This window comes from Balaenoptera physalus (assembly GCF_965194825.1).
Source record: "Balaenoptera physalus genome assembly, chromosome: 6".
In the NCBI taxonomy this organism is placed as follows: Eukaryota; Metazoa; Chordata; class Mammalia; order Artiodactyla; family Balaenopteridae; genus Balaenoptera; species Balaenoptera physalus.
Window position 1 is genome coordinate 129,374,526 of NC_138885.1, and position 24,769 is coordinate 129,399,294.

Below are 24,769 nucleotides of genomic sequence, written 5' to 3' on the forward strand. Positions count from 1 at the left end.
GTGTGTGTGTGTGTGTGTGTGTGTGTGGAGGGGGAGGACAGAATTGTGGCTTTTTCTGACTAAATAATTTTTCCGTTTCTCTTCTTATCCCTAAGTTGCACCTGCTCCTAAGTGCTGCAACGTTTTGATTTGTTATTAACCATAATTATTGGCTGAATATAAAACTTGGATCGCTTTCCAAAAGCTGCAACACATAATCACTGTTTCTCAGCTGGGGGGGGTAACACCCTGATATTTGGGATGCTGGAACGCATTAGAGGGCGTGTCAAGTCGTCCCAATGACTAGAGAGTGAGTGCTGCTGACATTCGGAGCCAGAGAAGCCAAAAGCTCTACGGGAAGAACTGCGCCAACCCAAACGCTACGATGCCTTCGTGGACAAACACCAGGAGACATTGCAAAGACTCACACCCAAGACTGTATGAGTATTACCATTAAAACGTGACCTTAGAGATGACTGAATTGGTTTGACAAACGCAGAGGATAAGGGCCAGCGAGGTTAGGGGTCATGACACTACCCAGGAAGAGGGGCCAGGGCCGGGTCAGGCCTGAATATCCAGGCCTCTTCCTGCGCCAACACTTGCTCTTCCACAAAGCTCTTCACACAGCTCTGGGCGAGTTACCGGGATGCCTCGGTTCTAAGAGATGTTAAGTCCTGTCCCACTAAGTGACGTCAGGACGCACTGTGGGAATAGAGTGGGCTGACAGGATGGGTCTCAACAGAGGCCCAGATTCCCTTATTAAGAAGCACAGGCCAAATGGAGTGCATTGGGCTTTCCATGGATCACTGTTAATTTTCTACGATCATTTCAAATAACCACTTTTTCATGTCAACTGCACACGTAGCATTAAACAGTGTAAACACGGACCTGACCCTTAAGCCATCTCGACTTGTGTTTTCTGCCCTCATATTCCTTAGCACAATTTTCTTAATAAACTCTTAATATAGTGTCCCTAATGAATGTTTCCATGTTATCTTAGTCACAGAGAGGACGTTAAAATCTCTTCCTGAAGCCTGAACTCCCAGGGAGAGGGCAATATTCCTGCGTGCCTGGGCCTTGAAGCCACAACAGGGTGTCTGAGGTACGGACACCTCTGGTGTCGGTCAAGGTTGCCCGAAGTCCCCAGGCAAACTCTGGTGGGTTGTGGGCCCTGCTCCCTTGCAGCTCTTCGCAAAGGCAGGACGGCATCATTTCAGGCACCGGCACCGCCACTCTTCCGGCGCTTCTCACGCAGAGTCAGGAGGCGGGGGTGGGGGGGGGGGTGCGTGGAGAGTGACCAGATAACCTTGAGGTCACTAACCTGGCTGAGAACAAGGAATGGCACAGGCCTCAGCGAGCATGCAAGTTGTGAGAACTGTCGTGAAATGCACCCCATCCCCCGAGCACTGGTCTCAAGAGGGTCTGAAGGGACACTTTTCTAGTGGAAACAACTGCCACTGAGATTTAAAACTTCTGTATAACTCAACATGCCAATGTCAATTTGCAGAATCACATCAACCCTAACTGTGGTGCTCCACGGCCCCACCCTGGAATTAGCGGTACACTCTGCGTGCTTAGACGTCCCTGCAGGCCGGGCTGGCGGCAGGCTTGTACTGCACAGCACCCTGCACCTGTGACTCAGTCGTCTCACGGACCACGAGACTCATCAGGAGAAAAATGTGGTTTTACCCTTAGGCAGTTACACCAAGACAATACAGAAGAATACACATGCGTGCGTATATACGTGTGCTGTGCTGTGTACTTACTATGTATACATTTCATTCACTTGTTCTCTTAAAAATAACAACAAAAAAACCCCTAAATTCAATCACCACTCTTAAAAAACAAAACGAGCAAATGAAACCCTCACCTCCCTTGCTTTCCTAAATCAATTTGACTTTTCTTTTTCTGTTTCAGTGAAATAGGCTGATGGTCCAGACCTTGGTCAAGGGCAGAGCAGCCAGTCATGAACGCCAACAACAGTGACTTCAAGGGGTTCCAACCAGGAGGCTCTACTGTCTGTCCACAGTGGCAAGCATCTCCCCACCCCAGGGCTCCCACTTCACCACTGCAGAGTAGCTTACAACGCAAGTGCCCATCTCTCTCCACCAACAAGCAAGTATTCGGGTCATCTCTCTGAATACATCTGGCTCCTGTAACTTTCTCCACTATCTGCCTCCCAAAAAGGCTAAGATTACTGTGTTACTTACCACACTAGGAAGCTTTCCAAAAGCCACCCATACAAGCATACCACTTCTCAGAAGAACCCTCTGGTTGTGCATAATTTAATAAAACTGACCATGTAGGATAATGCTGTTTATTAAAAATATATTCAGGGAGAAGGAAGTCAGTGCATTTATGCAATTTTACATACACATCTGTAGTTTGAGGTTCCATTATTCCAACAGTTCATATAAATCACTGTTTCAGATAAGAGAAAAAAATGCTTTACACAGGAGATCAGCAATTGGTTATAGGTTTGGTAATATGAGTAGGCTTGTTGTAAAAATAAAACCACCTCTTCCATTATTAAAGAGTGTCTACTTATGCAGAACAAGTCTTTAGAGTTAAGAACTTTTTCTTGCATAAGAATTAACTTGAAGTTCTTGGAAAACAGCCAATCCTCCATTTTCTATAAATATAAATGCTATATTTTGTCTGGAATTTTTTTTCTTTTGAGGTAACAAAGGAAGAAGCATTTTCAGTGATTTGTCACTATGTTATCCCTTACTGGGTATGCCAACTACTGCAGCGTCAAACCTAAGACCCATACAAAAGCATTTCTCAGAGTAAGAAATACAGAGTACGACATTTTCAAACAATGTTCTCATTACAATAGGGAAAATAATGTGGGTCAAAAAAAACAAAGCCCAAGATAAATGAATTAAAGGCTCGATCATCTTTGCTAATGAAGAATGAACAATAGCATCCAGAATCCTCCCCCAGAAGGATTTGGTTTCTGAATGCACAATTATGTCTTTCCCCAGCAAGTCTCCTTTTTCATCACATTTTTTCGTGCAGTATCAGCAACATTCCCATTTCCTGAATTTACTGACAGGAATCGGGAGCACAGCCTGAACACCTGGTGAACTAAAGGAAAAACAAACTCACAAGTCGCTGGCGATAATCCTTACTGCAGAAAATCAAGAGTTGAATCTAACTTCTTGGATGCAGAAGCTGGGGGCTTTCTGTCCCTCGGCCTTATGGCCTTTACGCACAGGACGCCCTGAAGGAGCGCAGGAAGTGACGTCAGCCAGCCAGCTGAACCTCTCCTTTTCATGTTATGTACCAAACTTGCAAGAATAGCCAAATGCAGGAAAAGCAGACTTTAGAATACTATCTTCTTTATAGAATGCCAAGGTGAAAGACAGTTCTCGATCAGTACAAACACAGGGAACCAGAGCTGAAGCACAGGAAGAGAAAGAAAAATCTGTATCCAATGAGAAGCTGCATGAAAGGTTTCTTCTGCTGGGTTTGGCTAAGGCATCTAGAATTCCCTCCGTGTCTGTTCCTGATGAGACTGCCTAGCATTTACAATTCATTCACTTTTTGGGGGGGCTGGGAGGAGGGGAATACATTTAACCAACTCTTCCTTCTTAAATAGTGAGAACTACGTTTTCATAAACAAAGCGGATCAAATCAGTAACTTTCTAAATGACGACGCCACAGTCGGTGTTAGCTGTGACTAACATCCGACTGACTCCACCTCAGCAAAAACTGAAAGACAACAAAATCTTAGCCACTATCCAAACTGTCTACGTGTGTAAAGCATACTTAGAGAGTAGTGTTTGTTGACAGGATTACTCAGCAAATAAATTTAAGGCATAACTGGAGGAACAGCAAATGAAGTCTATTTTTCCCTATGATGTAACATTAAGGCCTCTGCCAAGAGAGGCTGCTTCCAAATGGGAAGTCTTCTTGCCCGTAATTAACCAAGCGTTCCAAAATTAAGGAGTAAGCTAAAGACTGAAAACTTTTAAACAGATAACTACCGACTCTGAAACAATCAAGCTCCACAGTGCAATTCAAAACCATCCAATGGACTCACTCCTTAGACGCTGAAATCAATGAGGCCAAATCTGCCAGGGCCATGATATGGATAAAATGTTAAATACAGAAGATATCTGAATATGATGCATTACTTTGTTTATACATACGTCTAAATTTTAACAACAGAACCCTTTAAAAAATGAGGAACAAAAAGGTTATGTTCACGCAAAACTCTTTTTTGTGCTTAGTCTGTAAAACGGTATCAGAACAATTTAAAACAAATTGGTTCATTCTTTAACACTAGTTTCACTTGATTAAACTGCACAGGTCCTACGGTGTCAATGTTAGAACTGCAGACACACAAGTCCCTCCTACGATGTCAAAGGGAAGCAGCTCACTCTCCAGAGCCTCTGCAAGGACCAGGGAGACACGCTCCGAGTTCCTCTCACAGCTCTGTCCCACCTAAGGAGGGGGTCACTGCCCAGGTGCACTGAGACGAGGGGATGCTCGTATAAGGCCATTTAAGTGGAAACGACAAAGTAATGTAAATAAAACAAGCCACGGAGTTTCTTTTAAGTGGTGAAATAGGGGACAAAGGGGTTTTGACATCAATTAAATAAGACTTTAAAACAAACAAAAGAAAATTGATTTCTCAAAGTCCAATAAAAAAACAATTAGCTCATCTCTTTTTCAGAAAGATGAATTATGGAAATTCTCTCAAATTTATGCAACAGGCTTAATTTTGAACCTTAGGAATGAAGGAAGGAGTCTCCTCTCATTCTCTTTCTACATTTTACGTTCTTCAGTTGCTATTCTGAATTCTTTGAATAGCGAAATCAGCCATGAGCTGTGATGATCTGCCTGCATTGAGATACATCTCTACAACTAAAAGTTGTGCATACGGCACAGAACTATAAACAAAAAGGTGAAGCAAACTTTATTTATTTTCAGGTAGAAACATGAACCTGATGAATTATTGCAGGTTTGAGAAATCAGCACATAAAACAACTGGACAGAGCATTGCTTACAGGTGCTTTGATGTGTGTGGAGACAAAGGCTGAGCTGTCTGTCCCACGTGAGCACGGGGAGGAGGGGAAGAGGAGAGCGGAATAACCAAAGAAGACAGTGAACAGAAACTTAAAATGAAAACAAGGGAGAAAAACTTTTTTTTTTACTCCAACAGGGAATGAAAACTGCTAACTTTGCTTAAAACCGTATACATCAATTCAAAATGCTCTGGCCACAGAATAATAAATACTGGCCAGCCCAAGCTGCAGACTTTTTAACCTACACAAAAGAAACGAATGAGCTCTCCTTGCCTCCATTCCAGAGGCGGCGGTTGCCGGAATCACCATGTAAACAGTCCTAGTGCGTCCCTGGTACAAGGCCAGTGATACCCTACAACTATATTAAAACTAAGCTATAAGAAAAGGCTACCTAGTTACAAGGGCTGAATTATATTGACAACGTTTTTCAATTCCATGAATTTTAAATTATATCTTAATTTGAGAGAGAACATGGAACAACGAAAGCCCATGGCTGACGAAGATGTACCAACTGTGGGTTTTGTATACAAAAAAACCTGTGTGAGCGGCACAGACAGTACACGGGTCAGGGCGGGGAAACTCAAGGGAAGTGAGAAGCACACAGAGCTCACCTACTAAACTGTATTTGTCAAATACACGGGAGCTTTAATTGCTGTACTTATGTACAAGAGTTGTCTTTGGAGGAAACAAAACTGCAGACTTAGCTAGATGGATACACACAGCCCAGAATTAAACTGCACAGCGACATTTATTGTTTCAGCCTGGAAAAACATCCCTTTTTTAAATTTCACACAGCAAAGCAAGTTAAAAACTTCACTCGTCAAATAAATGATAATTTAAACAAGAACTTGCTAAAGAAACCTCATCACAACAACGTTTTAGGGCCTGATCACTTTAAGTCCATGGGGCCATTAATGAATAGGAACCAAGTGTCTCTTTTATAATCTGCAAGCCGTTTTCCTACAACAAGAAGGCGTAACATGTTTCCTTGACTCAGGTGATACATTTAGAAAAGAAATCATGATTTTTCTCTTTTGCTGTAACAGGCAGACACTGCGTTTCTCGTTGTGATCAGGAAAGATGGAATGACTGCTGCCCTTCCCTCGCTGCCATCAACAGCTTTTCTCGCATTATCTCGATGCTCGAATAGTCCGGCAACTTAAGATAGTTCACACAGGTCATTACGGAGGGCAGGAAGTCATCTGGGTTCTCTGTTGATTCGAAGGTCTTCCGGACAATTGTCAAAGGTGGATTCAAGCTCCGGAAGCCTGATGAAGAGGGAAGAAAGGAGGACAGAGGAACTTGGCAAGTTTACGAGACGCCCGCCAGCTAGCTCAGGGAAACCCGTCTCTCAATGCATGAGGAGAATGGGTCTGGAAGCACAAGCATACGTACCCTTCCTTATCTGCCCCCATCAGAAACACACTACACTGCTCTGCTGCACAGCACTGCCACACACAGAGGTACTCTTTCCTGCCGGGCAATGAACTCTACCCATTCAAGATATATCGAGGGTACAGAACCTGGTACGTGCTTTATTTACCATCGAAAGTCACCGTATAACACGGAGGCAAACAGTTCTTTATGCTTCCCTTATGCTTTTAAAAGAGCGCCAATTCAACTCATATTAGGATTCATTTCTGAAAAAAACAGACTTTAGAATGCCTTTTCATCTAAGCCATCTAAGGGTTTATAATGTACATATGTCTGAGAATTTGAATTTTATGTAGAGAAGCAGCATTACATGTACATTAGTAGTCCTACTTCAGTGTGTTTAAGTTAATCCCTATGAATTGTCCTGCCAGTGACATCCCTTAACACACTGCAGAACAAATTGAAAACTTAGAAACATTATGATATTGAAATAACTAAGAGGCACTCAAGGTCAAATAAAGAATATCCTGCTGTTGGCACTGAAGTTTTGCGTGCGTTCTCTCCCCCCCACCCCCCTGCACACACACACATACACTCACTCAGAGCTACAATAAATCAACAGCTGTACCCACCTCCAACAGGCAATCTTGGGCTACCTGTCACAAACTGGAGAAATAACCTCTGCTGCTCATTATCAAAACTACTGAGAATCTCAAACAAGAACTTCACAGCCCGACTACAACAGAAATAAATATACCAAAGTTACTTCATCGTATTAAAATACAGTTTTGACTCTCACAATTAGCTAGAGACTATCAAATGTAAATATGACTACATATGAATTCACATTGTAATGCACTCAAATATGTTTCTGTTGTTAAAGTTGGAATTCAAGTGGAATGATTACTGTTGTAATAAATAAGACCTGTCTGGGATTGTACAGATATTTCCACTTTATTATACGTAAAAATGGGTAATGGGGTCACAGTGGGATTCCCCACCTTTCCTCCTCCTGCCCATTTTCACAGAAATACTTGGGGCAAAAAACCCAAAAAACCCTTTCAGTCCTAAAGTTGCAGTCTTGAGAGAAATGAAGCCAAAATATTAGAAAGCCTCCTTTAATAAGTAAACAAATTTTAAAATGTATATACATGTGTGTGTTTCCGAAAACTGGCAGAACCCAGGACTCACCTGTCATGAGTGTAACCGTGATCTGGCCTGCAGCATTCCATCAGTGTCTTTGCATCCCAAGTGTCTGCTTTACTGCCACACAGGAGCTGATCCAGCTGTGTGTTTAAACACGGGCAACAGATTACTAAGGACACAGCTGTGTAACTGACTGAAAATGCACACATGTTCTGTTCTGTGGCGTGCCGATATAAAGGTCTACAGAAGCCCCAAAACTTCAGCTTGGTACTCTTTATACAATGCGCTCTTCTAATATATTTACAGATTCAAGCTCTTCTTCAGCTGACATGAACAGGTGCCCTGCCCATTTGCATGAACTAGGTTCTAGGGAGCCTTTAATTTAAGACAAAACATACCTGAGACCAACCCTTAATTGAAGTTCTAATTCTTCTCGTTTCTTAGAGGCTGTAACTCGATAACCTACTTCTAACCAGGGAGATTTTATAAATCCTGGCTTTTAGAAACACAAGGGCACACCATAATGGAAGCCAAGAGAGAGAACAGTGAGCTGGAGAGAGAAGTGGGAGAGGAGAGCTGAACTGAGACACAGCAAATGGGTAGGTTTTCCCACTTTGCGAAGAAAGGCACTTCTGTGCCATGTGGTCATCTGGGACCAAGCTAGTCATTACAGAACAGATATTAGAAAGCAAAAAATGCCTGTGTGTCCTTGGAAAATCTAACATGAGTTTCCAGTTAAACCATCTCTCACCTGGTAGACTGCCCATTTGCAGGATGACTCGTACACTCTGAGAAAATCCATTTGGAGCACGTGAAATTTGGTATCTACTATGTGTCACTCACTGTCAGGTACTTTATGTATCTTGTTCAGTAAGAGAGAGGTTATCTCAATCTTATGAATGAGCCAGTCAGCTCAGATAGGACAACCTGGGTAAGGTCACACAGCTAAGCAGTGGGGACCAGGATCCAATTCCAAAAGGAACACTTGCTGTTTTCAATTCCAGGTGACACTTAGTGCCTAAAAGTGCCAGGTACACCACATGTTTTAATAAGTAGCAAATCAAAGTGGACATAAAAATAATAATTGAGATGAAAACGCTAAGTCATTTAAAGATTTCCAGATTCAGCCGGTAATAAAGGTGTAGTCTAAAGCTAGTAGTACTCAAAAAAGAAACAAAAAGGTTTCCAACCTGGGGAAACCAAACACCTTCCAGACCCTTTCTGTGACATCTCACTATCAGTGAGTAGTTTTCTGAGATTCTTGTTGCACTTTAAGTAAAGATGGCTGGAAAAAAATTATGCACAAACACTCATTAACTCCATTCTCACAAGTGTTCTCTGGATTTGGCAACTAGATAATTTGCAACATCTCCTTAAAACTTCAAGGACTAACCTCGCTCATGAAACAATCAACATCTCAGCGAATCCAGAAAGTTTAGTTTAAAAACAACAAGTAACCTCCCCAGTGTCACTTTCATTACTATGGACCCATGGCTCTCCCCGCCAGCCACAGGTGTACAGAAACCCAAGTCCCACTCTCCACCAAGCAGCATCGAGGGTCAGCTGACAAGAATGCTATGCTTGGGACTTCCCTGGTGGCGCAGTGGTTAAGAATCCACCTGCCAATGCAGGGGACATGGGTTCGAGCCCTGGTCTGGGAAGATCCCACATGCCGCGGAGCAACTAAGCCCGTGCACCACCACTACTGAGCCTGCGCTCTAGAGCCTGTGAGCCACAACTACTGAGCCTGCGTGCCACAACTACTGAAGCCCGCGCTCCGCAACAAGAGAAGCCACTGCAATGAGAAGCCCACACCCCACAATGAAGAGTAGCCCCCGCTCGCTGCAGCTAGAGAAAACCCGTGTGCAGCAATGAAGACCCAACACAGCCAAAAAAAAAAAAAACCGAAACAAAAAGAAAAACAGAATGCTATGCTTACTCAATCACACATGGATCCCACGCTCTATTATTTATACTGTATTTAATACTTATTTATATATGTTATACATTATACTTAATACATTATATTTAATATTCTTCCTCACTCAGGAAATGATCTTACCTTTCCCAAACATCCACCCCACCACCACACCCAACCACCTACCTTTTAGTTTGCAACAATGGGGTCTTTGACTAAATAGCACAGAGAGACCCCACTAAGATAATTATAGGTACAGAACTAGAGGTGACCATTTCTTTTACACACAAGCTACTCACTTCTTCCGGATAGAAGTACTGAAGGTGACTGAGTGGGAAGACTGATTCAAATCCATCTCTGAATGAATCAAACTGCCTGGAAACGCCTTCATTTAGTGCCCAGAATATAACCAGCTGCAAAAAGAAAACTCTTTTAAAACCTGCGATAAGATTTCAAATTTCTTTCCTATTTAATATTTGGCAAACTACAGTGAAACATCCTTCCTGATCACTTACAAAAAAAAAAAAAAAAAAAAAAGAAGTCTTTCAAATATCTCCCAGTAAATTACGTAAGTAAAAGACAAGTCAGGTCAACTTCTAATTCAGGGTCTGGCCAATAAGAAAATGTAAAAAATGCCATGTGTGTTATAAATTAATATATTTAGTGTGTTTTTAAATTCATTTATCAGTACATAAAATCCCTATGAGTTATACTTTACCTTACCAGATGAGAAGCAGATGAAACTTCCGAAGAGGATAAAAGGTTATTGAGAATTAAAGATAATGTTTCAAGAGTCACAATTACCAACTGTTAAGTGTTTTTAATTTTTAATGTGCAATTTTTAAGTTCTAAATCCTGTTAAGTTCTTAGAGCCCAATCCTTCTGCAGTATGTGCCTCCACTTAGAAAAAGGTAAACTCTGGAGTGCAGTCACATGAAACTGAAGGGTCACAGAAAGCATCTGTTATTGGTCCAACATCTCCTAGTCATCAATGACTTTGGCTAACCCTTCGGGTTCAGAAATAGAGGACCTACTCAGATAAAAATGAAAACAATAGCGTTTTGTTGACAGAAAAACACAAGCATTATTACAAATATTGTCAGAGAACCTAGTTTGGAGTTAACTCATCATTTACTAGTAAGCTGAAAGATTAGTTTTCTCAAAGTAGGTAGTATGAGAACACAGCCCTACTGACTGTTAAAGGAATTACTTAGGAATCACAGAACTGTTAGGCATACTAAATAATAGAGGTCCTCTGCTATCTTCTTCTCTCAAACTGATGAAGAAACTGGAGCTGAAATTTTTCAGAGGTTCTATCTAAAATACACAGTAAGTTAGTGGAAAAGTCAGGTCTAGGAGGTATAGGTGGTATTTTGTCTGGAACCCAATGCTCTTTCCATTCAATGTCAGGAATAAACCAAAAGAAACTTTTCCAAAAGTAGTGATAATAAAGACTTACATAGGTTGTAATCTAAAACATAATTTGTATTCAGTACAAAATTGTTGTCCTTAACTTAACAAATATGGTCAAGGATCATGAAAGGCCTCACCAAACCCATAAATGTGTGCGCGCGCACGCGTGGACAGCGTTAAAGGCTATTAGGTCAAGTTAGGTGGCTTGACAGAAAGGTAGAAGTGCAGTTTAGTGACAACACAAGGGATGGCTGCTTTTCACTGATTTCTTCAAACTAAGGAAATGAGATGTTATTAGATAGTATTCAAGCTTGAAGAGAGAGAGTTCAAGGTTATAGAAGGCGCGAGATATCTGACATGTTCTCTCAAGAGCAAACAGAAGCAAAGGTCAGGAGAAGTGGACTTCGTGCAGTGATCCCGGGCGTCAAAGGTCTCACACACCAGGCTGTGCAGCAGCTACCGGACACGCACCTGTGCTTCACTGGACCCTCCCTTCCCTCCCCCTCAAAGCAGTCCCCCCGGGCCCAGCCCCGCATGGCCACAGCTGGCCATCACCCCAGGGGGCGCTGCGAGTACATACTCTTAGATACTCCTCCAAATTGTGGATGGTGACCGGTATATCCTTTCCTCCTTTCTTCAGTTCGATGTTGGGAAACCCTGGCAGAGTGAAATCCAATCCTAGATCTTCAACTGAGCAGCCATTCATAGTCAGGGTTTCTAATGCATACTGTAGACTCTCTTTGGTCTAAAAAAAAGGGGGCGGGGGGTCAAGCCCAGTAATTCAGTCAGTTATGTTTGTGTTTATGAAATAAAAGATATGCTAATAAATTTTATGTGTTCCCTTAGCTCTTAGCTTATTTTTTTTTCTTTTTTTGTCATAATCTACACAAAAATAAGTCATTGAGATCACAAAGGAAATAACCTTAAACACTTCAAAATCCAATTATTTTTCTATGAGAAAACAAGATTGCCTGAGTGCTCCTCCACAATAAGATGTCCGCTACTCAATGTGACCATATTCAATCAGACTTCACAGATAGGCCATAATAATTTGCACAGTGGTCAATTTAAGAGGGTAGGTAGGCACTATAGAGCCAGACAAACTTTTCATAAATTCTGGGCTAATCTTAATGAATCCAATACATGTATATAGCAAATACTGAGTAATACAGTGCAGTTAGGAAATTGTAAATACAAATAATGCACTATCTAGTATAAATAATTAACTTTTTTTCTCTGCAAGCTCAAGTCTAAAGAATACCCAGAGATTCTTCATTCGATTACTGTGGGCCCAGCATTAACAAATTTGTATTCATACAGCAACAGTGTGATGAAAAAAGGTTCTAGCAAATCCCTAAGAAAAGTCAACTCCTACTCTGAAGACAAATGTTAAAAAGTTTGTATTATTCACTTTTTAAAATGTTTAAGATCATGAAAGGCTTATATAAAATATAATTTCTGAATCAAAGACCAACATACAAAACTGCAAATTCTATCTGAAAATGACGGTACCCAGTATAGGAGAAAGAAGATAAATGACTTTCCATATTAAAGATGCCTCCGAGTATGAAATTCCTAAAGGCTAAACAGTCAAAGTGCAGAAAATCATTTAAATAAAAAAAAGGCTACGAAGTTCTGGTTAACAGTCATTTTTTAAAGAGGAAAGTGAAAGCTGCGTAGGATTACAGATAATTCAAAACACAGAGGAGGGTTAAGGTTAAGGTAAAATACATTGTTGAGAATTTTTACTCCTCTGCAAAAATACATGTTTAGGTCTCTCTCAGTTTCGGGTACATCATTGGATGACACACAAAGAAAGACTTTTCATTTTACATTTGAAATATTCTTCAGCAAAAGGACTTAAACTCTCCATTTTAACGTTCTTTAACTAGAAAGCTCTCCAAAATGCTATCATTGATAGGAATCTAGAATATACAATATGTCCTCGAGATGTTTAAAAGGAATTAGCTGTTTGTTTCTCTAGACCTTACACGTTAAATTGAAAGCTAAGTTTTAGCCCATTTTCCATGTGCCTTTCAAGAATTTAAACTGCCCAGTGGAAACTCAGCCAGGACAACCTGTTCCGTCTGAATGCTGTGTAAGTAACGAGGGGAGGTGCCTGAGAATACCACCAGTCCTCATGTTCCAGTTGCAAGTTTCTGGAGGGTGGTTTCTGTGCTATGGATTTTATATTTTTAAATTGGTAACATCAGGAATAATAAAGATTAGAAGAACAAATCTCAAAAGATTTGAGGAAGAGAACTGTGGCAGTATACTGCACTGGAGACAAGGGTAAGTAAGAGAGCTTGCAAAAGCTGCCAGAGTGTGGGCTCCAGAGCAGACAGCCTGGGTTTCAGTTCCAGCTCTCCGGTGTTCTAGGTACGTGACCTAGGGCAGGTTACTCTACCATCTGCCTTGGGTTTCTCATGTGTAAAGTAGGGGTAACAGGAATATCTAAATCTCACAGCAGATTAAATGAAGGAATACATGTAAGGCTTGTGGAAGAGCACCGTGAGCTGTACTGTATCTGGAGCGGGCGGGGCTGTTTGTGGTGGTGTTCGCGTTATTTTCCTAAGAGATGATCTTAAATAAGATGATAGTAGTTTAAAATTTAAACCTTCAAGTTGGTAAGCATAAACCTTGATAAAAATCCCAAGACAACAGATTTTATATGGAAAAGAGGGACCTGGCTTCTTTAAACACCAATTTCTCTTAATAAACATTTACCCAAAAATTACCATTAATAATTACCAATTAATATGGGAGATAAAATTTTCTTACAAATCACCTTCTTCCCCGACAAAAAGTATTCTAAAAACCCCATCTACTATAAGCTCCTCTCTATCTTATTAAGAGATGTGACACTTTTTCTAGCTATAGAATCTTAAATCTCTATTCTTATTTTACATAATTTATAAAATGGGAGTTGATTTAACACTGGTCCATGTTACCTGCCCCCATACAAGATGTCTGACTCTATGCCACTTTTTAAAAAATACAACTTTGTCTTCTTCCAATGTCAGACACAGAACCACTGTTATTCTCAAATGATTTAATTTTGTTAATGTATAAAGAATATACATTAATAATTTAAAGATCAAGATTACCCATGAGATCTAACAGAGAAACCTTAACAGATGTTACCAAGAAACAGTGATACCTACCATGACCTTTAAAAATATCTTCCTGAGATCTCTCTAGAAACAGATGAACTGTTCCTAAATTAAGCCATCTTTCTGGAAAATCAATCTGTCCTGTGAATAGCCTTATTGATTCAAATGCTTACTAAAAGAACTCAGTATGATAGAGTATCTGCCCATATACATAATGTCCATCTAAAGTGTAATAAACAAGAGCCCTATGGTTTTAGTTAGGGGTGTATTTTATTTGCTGGTCAAGCTGTCTGTTCAACACCTGCTGTTATTAAAGGTCATCTTACCAACTGTAAAATCATATGCTTGTTATTATAATAAAAATTTAAACTCTTCCAATATAAAATAATAACCGGACCAAATACAAATCACTTAACAAAGAACTCATCTTTCTACAAGAAGAAACTGATCCACTTGACTGTCTCCTTTTCTAGGCCTACCTGGGATTTATCTTGTTCAAGTCTTTTCTTCTGTCTGACAATGTCTTCTAGGTGATACACTGATCTGGCTACAACTGGGTCAATGTCAAACAAATCGTGTGACGTCAGCGAAGTTTCCTGCCGTAGCATCCATTTATAAAAAGGTAAGCCCAGGGGAAGGTCCACCTGAAAGAGAAGGTGCAAATATCGCCAACAGTCACACCAAGCTTCTAGCACTGCCTTAATTCTTTAAGTGACACTTCAAGAGGTCATTTTAAAAGGTCAAGTAATCCCCAGGGGAAAAAAACATTTTTAAAGAACTGTTTCTCTCAGTACATGAAACTGTCCCCATTTAAACTCAATTTGGGGCCGATATTTTTAAAAAAAAAAAAAAAAAAAAAAAAAAGAATACTGAAGATTCCTATTGAAACACTGGCCCTAAAAAAGAAGTTTTCAATGATGGACATACATTCTCCATAAGGACCTCAACACCAAGAGATGTTTAGAGGAGTCTTACTCAATTTTGGACCAAGTGAACTTAATTCCACTTCAGTCTGTATTATTGCATATTCGGAAGGAAGAATGTAAAAGACCAATTAGTTATAACTAAAATGAAAAAATGGAACTTCAAAAATAACTGATTAACAGCACATTCTTTCAACAACAGTTAAATTGTAAGCTTGTGAATCTGACATCAGATGAAAACGTCTTACACATCTTGACAAAGTGTCTCAGAAAATATGAGAAGAAAAAAATGAAGAAAAGACCAGAAATGTTCAAACCTCTCTGTGAATACTAATTTCTTGGGTTATTTTCACTCCTGAACGTTAATGGAAATTTACTGCAGTTTAGCCACATGCTCATGCTTTTCCTACTGAATTAAAAATCTAATTCAAACACTTAAATATATATATATAATTAAAACCACCCTTAATGTTGCCTGATTCTCTGAACCCTTGCTACTAAAGGAATGGTCCACAGACTGGCACTTGGGTATCACCTGAATGCTGGTAAGAAAATGTGGAAACCTGGGCCTGACCCATGAACTGCTGAATCAAAATTGGCTTTTTAAATAAATTCTCCAAGCAATTCATATGCACATTAAGGTTTGTGAAGCAGTGCTTTAAAATATAGCATTAAATGCAGGGGATTAAGGTACCGTCACAGAACACAGGTACAAAAAAATTGTAGAAAAAAAGGTAATTCTATACTTACCAATCTGAAATCCATGATAGCCTTGGCCATTAATTTTCCTAAGAAGCGAAACTTCATCTTAACTTTTGCGATATGAGCTGGCTTAGCTGTCCTACCAAAGGGAAGCGCAAACAGGCCTTGGAGGTTTTGAATATACTTGGTCCCTTCTTGGCTTCCTATAAAATGAGGAAATCACCAAACGTTAGATGCTATTTCCCAAAACAAGACAGAACCGGTAATTAAGAACATTTAAGAAATTCAGTATTCTCAAAATCAGTTAGCAGATCACAGAATGAAGTCCTCTAGAGCTGGAAGGGCCTCCCTTATTTGATAAATGAGAAAACAAAGGTGAAAAGAAATTAGGTCAGAAAGCCAGGCCCTCTACTATAAGTTAAATATATATAATGAATTGTAAGGACCCTTTACCTGAACTGAATGACAAATTGACTTAGTCACAGATAGTATTACCTTTTGGATTGCTAAGAGTTACTTCTTCCCCTCTCCAGAGACCCAAGTCAGCTCTCTGTAGTTCCTGAGATACAAGTGCGTAAAACTCCAGTGTAGGCCCCAGACCTGTGCCAACCTACAGAGGAACAGAAGTAGGACAAGTTAAATTTTAGAATCTGTGCTGTCCTTTTTTTTAACCTGCCAACCTTTTGGCAATGGATACCAATAGCAACTGTTTACCAGAATGTATTAGAGATTATTTCCCAAACTGTCCTGATTGTCTTCCCTCAGTCCAGGTCACCTGGAATGAGAACTAGCAACCCTTTATTATTTCCTGCTTCCTGTGGCCCCAACATTTTAATTGCATGGTTCAAACTCATATACTAATAAGAGTACCCTTGCAGCTACATACCATGCCCTCAGGGAACAGATGGCATATGTCTGGAATGGATTTCTTTCCCATTCTCTCTTTGGTGAACTGTTCCCCTGGAACCAGCTCAAATGTCCACTCCTTATCTGCCCAAGCAGTGACTTTGCTTCTTTTTCAGAACTTACATTTTGGCTACTTAAGTACTCACCACATTAGACTACCATGATTTCATTACATGCTTGCATACCTCACTTAGGGGTAACTTTAATTCACCTTGTATCCATTGTAGTGCCTGGGCAAACACCAGCCATTTAATAGAGGTTTGTTGAATAAAACGCAAAAAAAGGAACGTCTGAACCCACGCCAGCACCCCCCAGTTATTCCTTCATGTTCTACCAAGGTCCTATCAGCTCACACCATAAATTAGATATGCAACTAAAGGTAAGTTAATTTCATAGTTTATAAGCTTAATCTAACCACAGTCCTGTCAGGAAGGTTATATTTCACTTACTGATTACTTGTAAATAATGGGTATTATTTCACCATTAACACAGTTACTTTCCCCACTAGCTTAAAGGATTTGATGTAGTCCACTAAACGGTTAACTGTAACTTTCCAAACAGTGACCTGCTTGGGTCTGGCAAAGCTTTCTAGACCCAGCTCCAGGTCTCTGTCAGTACTCCACGGCTGTAACTGGCATCAGCATTCACCTTCTGCTGCAGCCAAAGCCTTGGAGCCACCTGTGATGCTTCCCTTTCTGGCGCCCCACGTAACAACCCATCATTAAACACTGTAAGTCCCACCTTCAAAATATGTTCCAAACTGGTCACCACAGCATCTCTCATCTGGCCCAGTGCTAGAGGCTCCTAAGTGGTCTCCGCACTGGCGCTCTCCACACCTCATGTCCTGCTCTCACAGCGTTAGAGTGACCCTCATACAACCTAAGTTCACAGCATTCCTCCACACCCTCCAAAGGCTCCCCATCTCGTTCATGCAAAAGCTCAAATTCTTACCTCAGCCTGGGTGTCCTATTCACGTGATCCCTTGACTCCTATTTCTAGCCACTGTCATCCTTCAACAGGCAGGGAGTTCTGCCTCAGGGCTTTTGCTTCACTTTTCTTTTGTTAAGAGATAGTTTTTCCCCTAGATAGTAATGACTACTGCTGAAATGTCACCTCATTCCACCCTATCCTCTCCCCAACATGCTCTATCTTCTTATTTTGCTTTAGTTCTTCAGCACACATCCTACATATACATGTACATGAGCGAATAAGAGTGTGTGTGTGTGTGTGTGTGTGTGTGTGTGTATCGGCCTCCCCAAACTAAAAGCTCCATGACAGTAAGGACTTTGTATATTTTGTTCTCCACTCACTCGTGAGCCTAGGAGGAAGGTAGGGAAAGAAGAAAAGAAAAAAACTGCAGTAACACCTGGTATCCACCAGATGGTGCTTTAAAGCCAGTTAATCCTAGCTCCTTTTAGCATAATTATCCCAGGCTAAACAGAAATCATAGATTAGATCAGCCTATTTTCTTCATCCAGATACTGTTATTGCTAACAGTAAAACAGACTTAACTTAAAGTATTAAGTGACATGGGCAAAACTGTATACACTTGCATCCCAGGAAGTCTCTGTGAGGGTGGAAGGACCAGCTCACCCCTGCTCTGGGCTGGCCAGCAACCCTGTAGATGGACCTGACCTTTCCAGGGATCTTCATCCTACCCAGCCACTCCCTTAAAAAAGAAGGTAGGTACTGTGGTTTTGCTTCATTTGTTGTTAAAGGAATGAGGAGATACAAAATTTGCCAGCCCAAAATGTCTCTTTGGCATACGGATTATTTACAGCTGAAAACAATCAAGGCCCAAAAGACTCCGGAAGAAACTTTGACCTACTCTCTAACTGCCTAAAAGAATTTAGATGAAGGGCCAGTTCCCATAAAAGAGCTATCACCAGGGGTATCTGCAAGGAATATGGGCTGGGGATGTGGGAGGGAAACAGGGCCGAGGGATCAGAGTCCACTCTGTGTCCCATTGTCTCTGCCTGGCCTGGCAAATATTTGTTTACCAAACATTTGCTCCATGTGGACTGCCTTCCTCCCCCCTTTGAAGTCCCAAACCACTACCCCCAACATCCTCTTTTGTCTTTGGCTGAAGACAGTATTTAAGATGAGGGCTTTGGCCATTTTGGTGAGTTACTCAGACTTCCTGTGACCAGCCAGAAGAACCTAGAAGGGTAGAGGAAAATGTCTTCCAAAAGGAAGGAAAAGCATATAAAGCTCTAGAAACAAACACAGAAAAACCAAAAGTTTGACAACTTGTGTTATTTGAAACTTTCAAAGTCTTTCTCTTTCAAAAGCTAATGCTTATATACTAGCATATACCATGTGACAGATAATGTTGTGTTTTACACATTTTAGCATTTAATCACTTAAACAACATAATGAGGTAGGCACAGTCATTATGCCCTTTGTTGGGTTATTATTGGGGAGTTTACATAACTAGCCCGACTTCACACAGCTAGTAAGTGGCAGCACCAGGCTCCCCAGTCCATGCTCCTAACCTTTCATCATCCTGGAGGCATATACCATGTGACAGATAATGGGCTTAAGTGGTTTGCTGAGCCCAGAGACTGGCTTAGTTTCTCCCTGGCTTACCAATCATCTCTATTCAAGAATGGAGCCCATTCTGTTCTGACATTTTGGTCAGGATTCTTCTAGAGCTAGTTAGAAAGGCTTCCTAACAGCCACCAGCTGACTTGTACGGTTGAATCTGGTTTACAACCCGAGGCCCTAAGCATATATAAAGCCAGCACTCCAACCCTTCTTCCTCAATGAAGTCGGCTCACAGAATTTTTTCCAGAGTCATCAGGAAAGACCCATCAATGAAAATCATAGAAATTTTGATTTCTGTATCAGCATTTCAATCCTGACCTGTGGAACAATGTCAGCGTGATGTTACTCTGAACTTAAGTTTAGGTTTCACGTAAGACGCAATCTGAACAGGGGCATGAAGGATGAGAGAGTAAAGACATTCATTCCTGACGAGAGAAAAATATGTTGGAGTAAAACAAAGTAGAAAAAGCGTGTTTAAATAACCAAGCAGAAAAAGCTGGCTACAGCAAAGGTCTTACAGTTTCATGAGTAAGAAATCTGGACATGTAAACATATAAGAGCTGTATCCTCTGAGCAACAGGCATGATCGGGGTAGATTCAAAAGATCCCAATTTCTTATCCCAGCCTCCATTCCACCCGCCTCCCATCCCCTCCAGAGCTACTCCCTCCTGCCATTCACCACCAAGCCGGATCCTCTGTTCAAGCCACACCCTTTGATCCCTTAACCGCCCCCCCTTCCTGAGACAGGCTCCTCCTGTGAAAGGCTCATTCACTTGGTAGGGATGCCACTCACTTTCCACACCCATTCGTACTTGGTCCTGTGTCTCCCCAACTATGCTGTGATCCTGGGAATGCAGGAACTCTGCCGTAACCTGGATCCAGCACTCTGTATACTTAGTACGTAACTACTTACAATTTTAAATTTGATGATTAAATACTGTTAACGATTCAGAAGTCTTAATGAGGAGGAGAAAATGCTTAAGAAAACGAGTGAAAAATCAAAGTCATGATTAAAATTACTTGGTTAAGTACAGACAGCTTTGTAGATTAAACCGCTACACATACACAGTGCTCACCACGAGCCAGGCACAGTTCTAACTCTTCACCCCATGAACTCAGTCACAACTCTGAGGCTGTACTACAACCCACACTTCACAGATAAGAAAACTGGGAGGCAGAGTTGTTGGCTTTTATAAATAAATAATCAGTAAATGGAGTATTTGGAAATGTTATGTCCATAAGTTTCAGATGCCCAAAAGCTTAAGTTTTGTCTTAAAAAAAAAAAAAAAAATTAAGATACATCCCTGGTGGTCCAGTGCATTAAGACTCTGCGCTCCCAATGCAGGGGGCCCACGTTCGATGCCTGCTCGGGGAACTAGATCCTGTATGCATGCTGCAGTTAAGAGTTTGCATGCCGCAACTAAAGAAGCTCGCATGCTGCAACTAAGAATTCCTCATGCCGCAACTAAAAAAAGATCCCACGTGCCGCAACTAAGACCTGGCACAGCCAAAATAAATAAATAAAATAAAAAATAAATAAATAAAATGAATATTTTTTAAAAATTAAGGGAAAGAGGAAGGAAAGTATCACCAGGAGACTCAATACTTCAGAGTCAATATATAGAAAATCATTATTTTGAGTCTTTTGGTGTACTGGCCTGGCTATTTAAAAACATCTCAAAAGAAACAAAAGACAAAGATTAGAAAGAAAGTAAAGCTGTCTTTTTTCATGGGTGACATGATTGTCTACAACATGGAACAGCAAACTACAGCTCAGGCCCTACTGCCTGTTTTTGTACAGTCTGTAGGCTAAGAATGGGTTCTACAATATTAAACGGTTGAAAAAACTCTTGAATAATATCTCACAATGTGTGAAAATTATATGACTTCAAATTTCAGTGACTATCAATAAAGTTTTATTGGAACACAACCCTGCTCATTCATGTTTGTATTGTGTACGGCCACTTTCACGCTACAAAGCCAGAAGTGAGGAGCTGTGATGAAGACCACATGGTCCACAAAGCCTGAAATATTTATTATCTCGCTCTTCACAGAGAAGTTGCCCAAGCCCTACAACAATCCTAAATGATCTATTTAAAATTTTTAGAACCAATAATTAAGTTATCAAGGTCACACAGAAAACAAGGTCAACAAAGAAAACTTATTTCTACAAACTAACAGCAACTGGAAATTGAAAAGAAAGAACAATATTATTTTCAAAACCATCAAAAAACATGAAACATTTGGGAGGAACTTAATAAAACATGTACACGAGAGACATCTAGACTGCAATTATGAAGCACACTGAGAAAAGTTAAAGACCTAAATCAGCGATGGAGCACTGCCCATGTGGGGAGCTCAACCCCTGTCATGTTACAAGCTGGAGCAGAGGCTGAAGGCTGGGGGCAGAGGAAGCAGAGGTCCGGGAAGACCTGCAGTGAGGACGCGTCAGTTCTGGAGTTCTGCTGTACAAGAGTGCCCGGCCTTAACAACACAGTACTGCTCACTTCAGAATGTGTTGAGAGTTTATTTCACGTTAAGTGTTCTTACCACAAAGAAAAGGGACACACGGATACTTTGGGAGGTGTTGGATAAGTCTATTTTTTTGATGGTGGTGATGGTATCAAGGGTGTTGCACATGTCCAAATTCATCAAATTGTACACATTAAATATGTGAGGTTCCCTGTATATCAATTATACCCCAATAAAGTTGTTATTAAAAAAAAAAAAAAAAAAAGACCTAAATCAGCGAAAGGCTACGCTGTGTTCACGCACTGGAAGATTCAATACCATAAACATCAACTCTCCCAAACTGATCATGATTCAACACACACCTACTCAACATCCTGTGAGAGACTTCCCTGGTGGCGCAGTGGTTAAGAATCTGCCTGCCAATGCAGGGGACACAGGTTTGATCCCTGGTCCGGGAAGATCCCACATGCCATGGAGCAACTAACCCAGTGCGCCACAACTACTGAGCCTGCGTGCCACACTTACTGAAGCCTGCACGCCTTAGAGCCTGTGCTCGGCAACAAGAGACGCTACCGCAATGAGAAGCCCGTGCACCGCAACGAAGAGTAGGCCCTGCTCGCCGCAATTGGAGAGAGCCCACGTGCAGCAACAAAGACCCAATGCAGCTAAAAAAAAAAAAAAAACACCTCAAAACAGATCGTAGGCCTAAATATAAGAGGTAAAACTGTACAACTCCTAAAAAAACACATAAGAAAAAATCTTTGAGACCATGGGTTAACGGAAATTTTCTTGGGATACAAAAAGCATAAACCAGAACGGAAAAAAATTGATAAACTGGATTTCATCAAAATTAACACCTTCTGCTCTTTCAAAGATATTTCATCAGGAAATGAAAAGATAAACAACAGGCTGAAAGAAAATATTTGCAAAACACTTATCTCATAAAGGACTTGTATGCAGAATGTATAAAGAACTCCTAAAAACTCTGATAAAACAAAACCCAATGAAAAAGTGGGCAGAATTCCTGGACACTTCCTCCAAAGAAGATAAGAAATGAAAAGATAGTATCATTAATCATCAGGGAAATGCAAATTAAAACTACAGTAAATCCACTAGAATAACTAAAATTAAAAAGATTGGCAATAACCAAGTTTTGGTAAGCATGTGAAGCAACTGAAATTCACATACTACATTACTGGTGGGAAGGAAAAATGGGGCAGTTACTCTGGAAAACGGTTTGGTGTTTCATATAAAGTCAAAACATACCTTACCAAAAGACTTAGCCATTCAACCCTGAAGTATTTTACCCAAGAGAAATGAAAACATATGTCTACACGAAGACTTGTACACAAATGTTCACAGCAGCATTACTCATAAGAGCTAAGAAAGTGGAAACACCTCAAATGTGCATCAACTGATGGTTAAGTAAACATATGATGGTATGTCCACGTAGTGGACTATTACTATTACTCAGCAATAAAAGGAAACAAACTGATACATGCAACAACATGGATTAGCATTACACTAAGTGAAAGCAGAGTAACACAAATGGCTACGTACTGTATGACTCCATTTATTATGATATTGTACAAAGACAAAACTGTAGGGACAGAATACAGATCAATGGTTGCCAGGGATTGGGGATGAAGGCTGGGGACTGACTGCAAAATGGTCTAAAAGGACTTTTTGTGGTGATGGGATTTTTTCTTTATCTTGATGTGGTGTGGTTATAGACTGTATACATTTGTCAACACTTAGAAATGTGTATCTTAAAAGTGTGCATTTATGATATATGAGTTGTATCTCAGTAAACCTGATTTTTTTTAAAACGCAGTTCAAACATCTTGAAAGTTATGTTTAAAACCTTTCACTTTATCAACTTAAAGATTACACAAACACTTGCTCTTCTGCCAGGAAAAAAAAAACCCTGTCTTTTATTATGCAATTTAACCTCAAAAAATGGAGAACTTAGAACAAATCATTCAAGAGAAAACAGAGTACATCTCAAGTTTTGAGATAAATTTCCCAATCGTCTTTTAGAATTTCACAGGACCAAGAACTCTAGTGACATCTTATCAAGAGCACAAGTCAACACAGCCTCATAAGCTCACCTCATTTTCATACTGAATTTCTAACATGGCCCGTGAGCTGCCAAGATCCTGCATCACAGACTCTGCTTGTTTCAGCAGCTCCTCTCTGTTCACAGTACGCTGCAAAGGAAAGTACAAATGTGAGGAAACTTTGATAAACAGGTGGCATTTCTCTCAGTGCAAAAAAAAAAAAAATCAATTCAATCATTAAAAATTATTTCTTAAAAAAAAAGCACACCTCAGAAAAGGTTTTAAGACATAGCTGCAGTGCTATAAACATCGACAGCATCCTGCTGTATATGAAGAAAAGCTAGATGTGAGTGTAGTTATTAGCTTGAGCCCATGGCAAATTCAGAAAATTCAAGTTGTTGAAGAAAGGATCTCTGTAACCTTCTCAAACATCAATGCAATTCATGGCTGTGGCTCCATGAAATCTCGCTGGGTACATTTATAGTTTGGTGATGGAGAAATAGGTGTGGAGGTGACAGGTGAGCTGGAAACCTACTGGCTCTGACCGGCAGAGATCCTAGAAGCACTACTGCAAACATCTATTAATGAGATGCACGGGGATGAGAAAGGTCTTGACAGATTTCCAAATTCTACCTACACCTTGTTTATGGAATCCTAACGATACAAATAAAGATAGGATTTAAGAACAATGTTTTTTTGTTTTGCTTCTCATTCCTCCCACTCCCCCTTTTTAAGCCATTACTAATGGCTTTTGTGAGACTTTTGGAGATAGAAGTTTGTAGGAAGACAGACTTGAATAAGAATCCTCAGCAAGAAAAAGGCAGATGAACAAAGAAGTCCTAAGTAAAAGGCAGTGCAGTGTGAGAAGTGCAGGACTAGCCTCAGATGTAAATGGCCCAGGGCTGTGTGGTTCAGAGTTATCACCATGGGGCCGGGATTAGAAGCACACGAAGATGCAGTCAGCAACACAAGGCTGACTGGTATAGAGACATGAACTATATCGAGGATTTTGTTTGTCTCTTCTAATTGGAGTGATTTGCTAAGAGAACGATGTGGATTTGATTAATTCTACCTATTGCATAAAGGGATCAATTATAAAAGGGAGATATGGTTAGAGTTCTTAATTTAGAAAAAAAAGGAAGGAGGTCTCAGTAAAAGAAGAGAAGATTCTTCCTTGGCA

General features: G+C 40.5%; 1 protein-coding gene across 22 annotated transcripts in view; it reads right to left on the reverse strand.

The window, feature by feature from the left end:
* Positions 1-5,744: 5,744 nt before the first annotated feature.
* Positions 5,745-24,769, reverse strand: part of TRIP12 (thyroid hormone receptor interactor 12) — a 146,478-nt gene continuing 127,453 nt past the window's right edge. For all 22 annotated transcript variants that reach the window (XM_082466395.1, XM_082466394.1, XM_082466379.1 and 19 more), the window contains 9 exons: positions 23,641-23,739; positions 16,100-16,214; positions 15,653-15,807; positions 14,459-14,623; positions 11,447-11,611; positions 9,753-9,866; positions 7,581-7,675; positions 7,022-7,125; positions 5,745-6,283 (listed from right to left, as the gene is read on the reverse strand). In XM_082466395.1, coding sequence (XP_082322521.1) covers positions 6,087-6,283; positions 7,022-7,125; positions 7,581-7,675; positions 9,753-9,866; positions 11,447-11,611; positions 14,459-14,623; positions 15,653-15,807; positions 16,100-16,214; positions 23,641-23,739 — 1,209 coding nt within the window. In that variant the 3' untranslated portion in view covers positions 5,745-6,086. The remainder of the gene's footprint in view (positions 6,284-7,021; positions 7,126-7,580; positions 7,676-9,752; positions 9,867-11,446; positions 11,612-14,458; positions 14,624-15,652; positions 15,808-16,099; positions 16,215-23,640; positions 23,740-24,769) is intronic.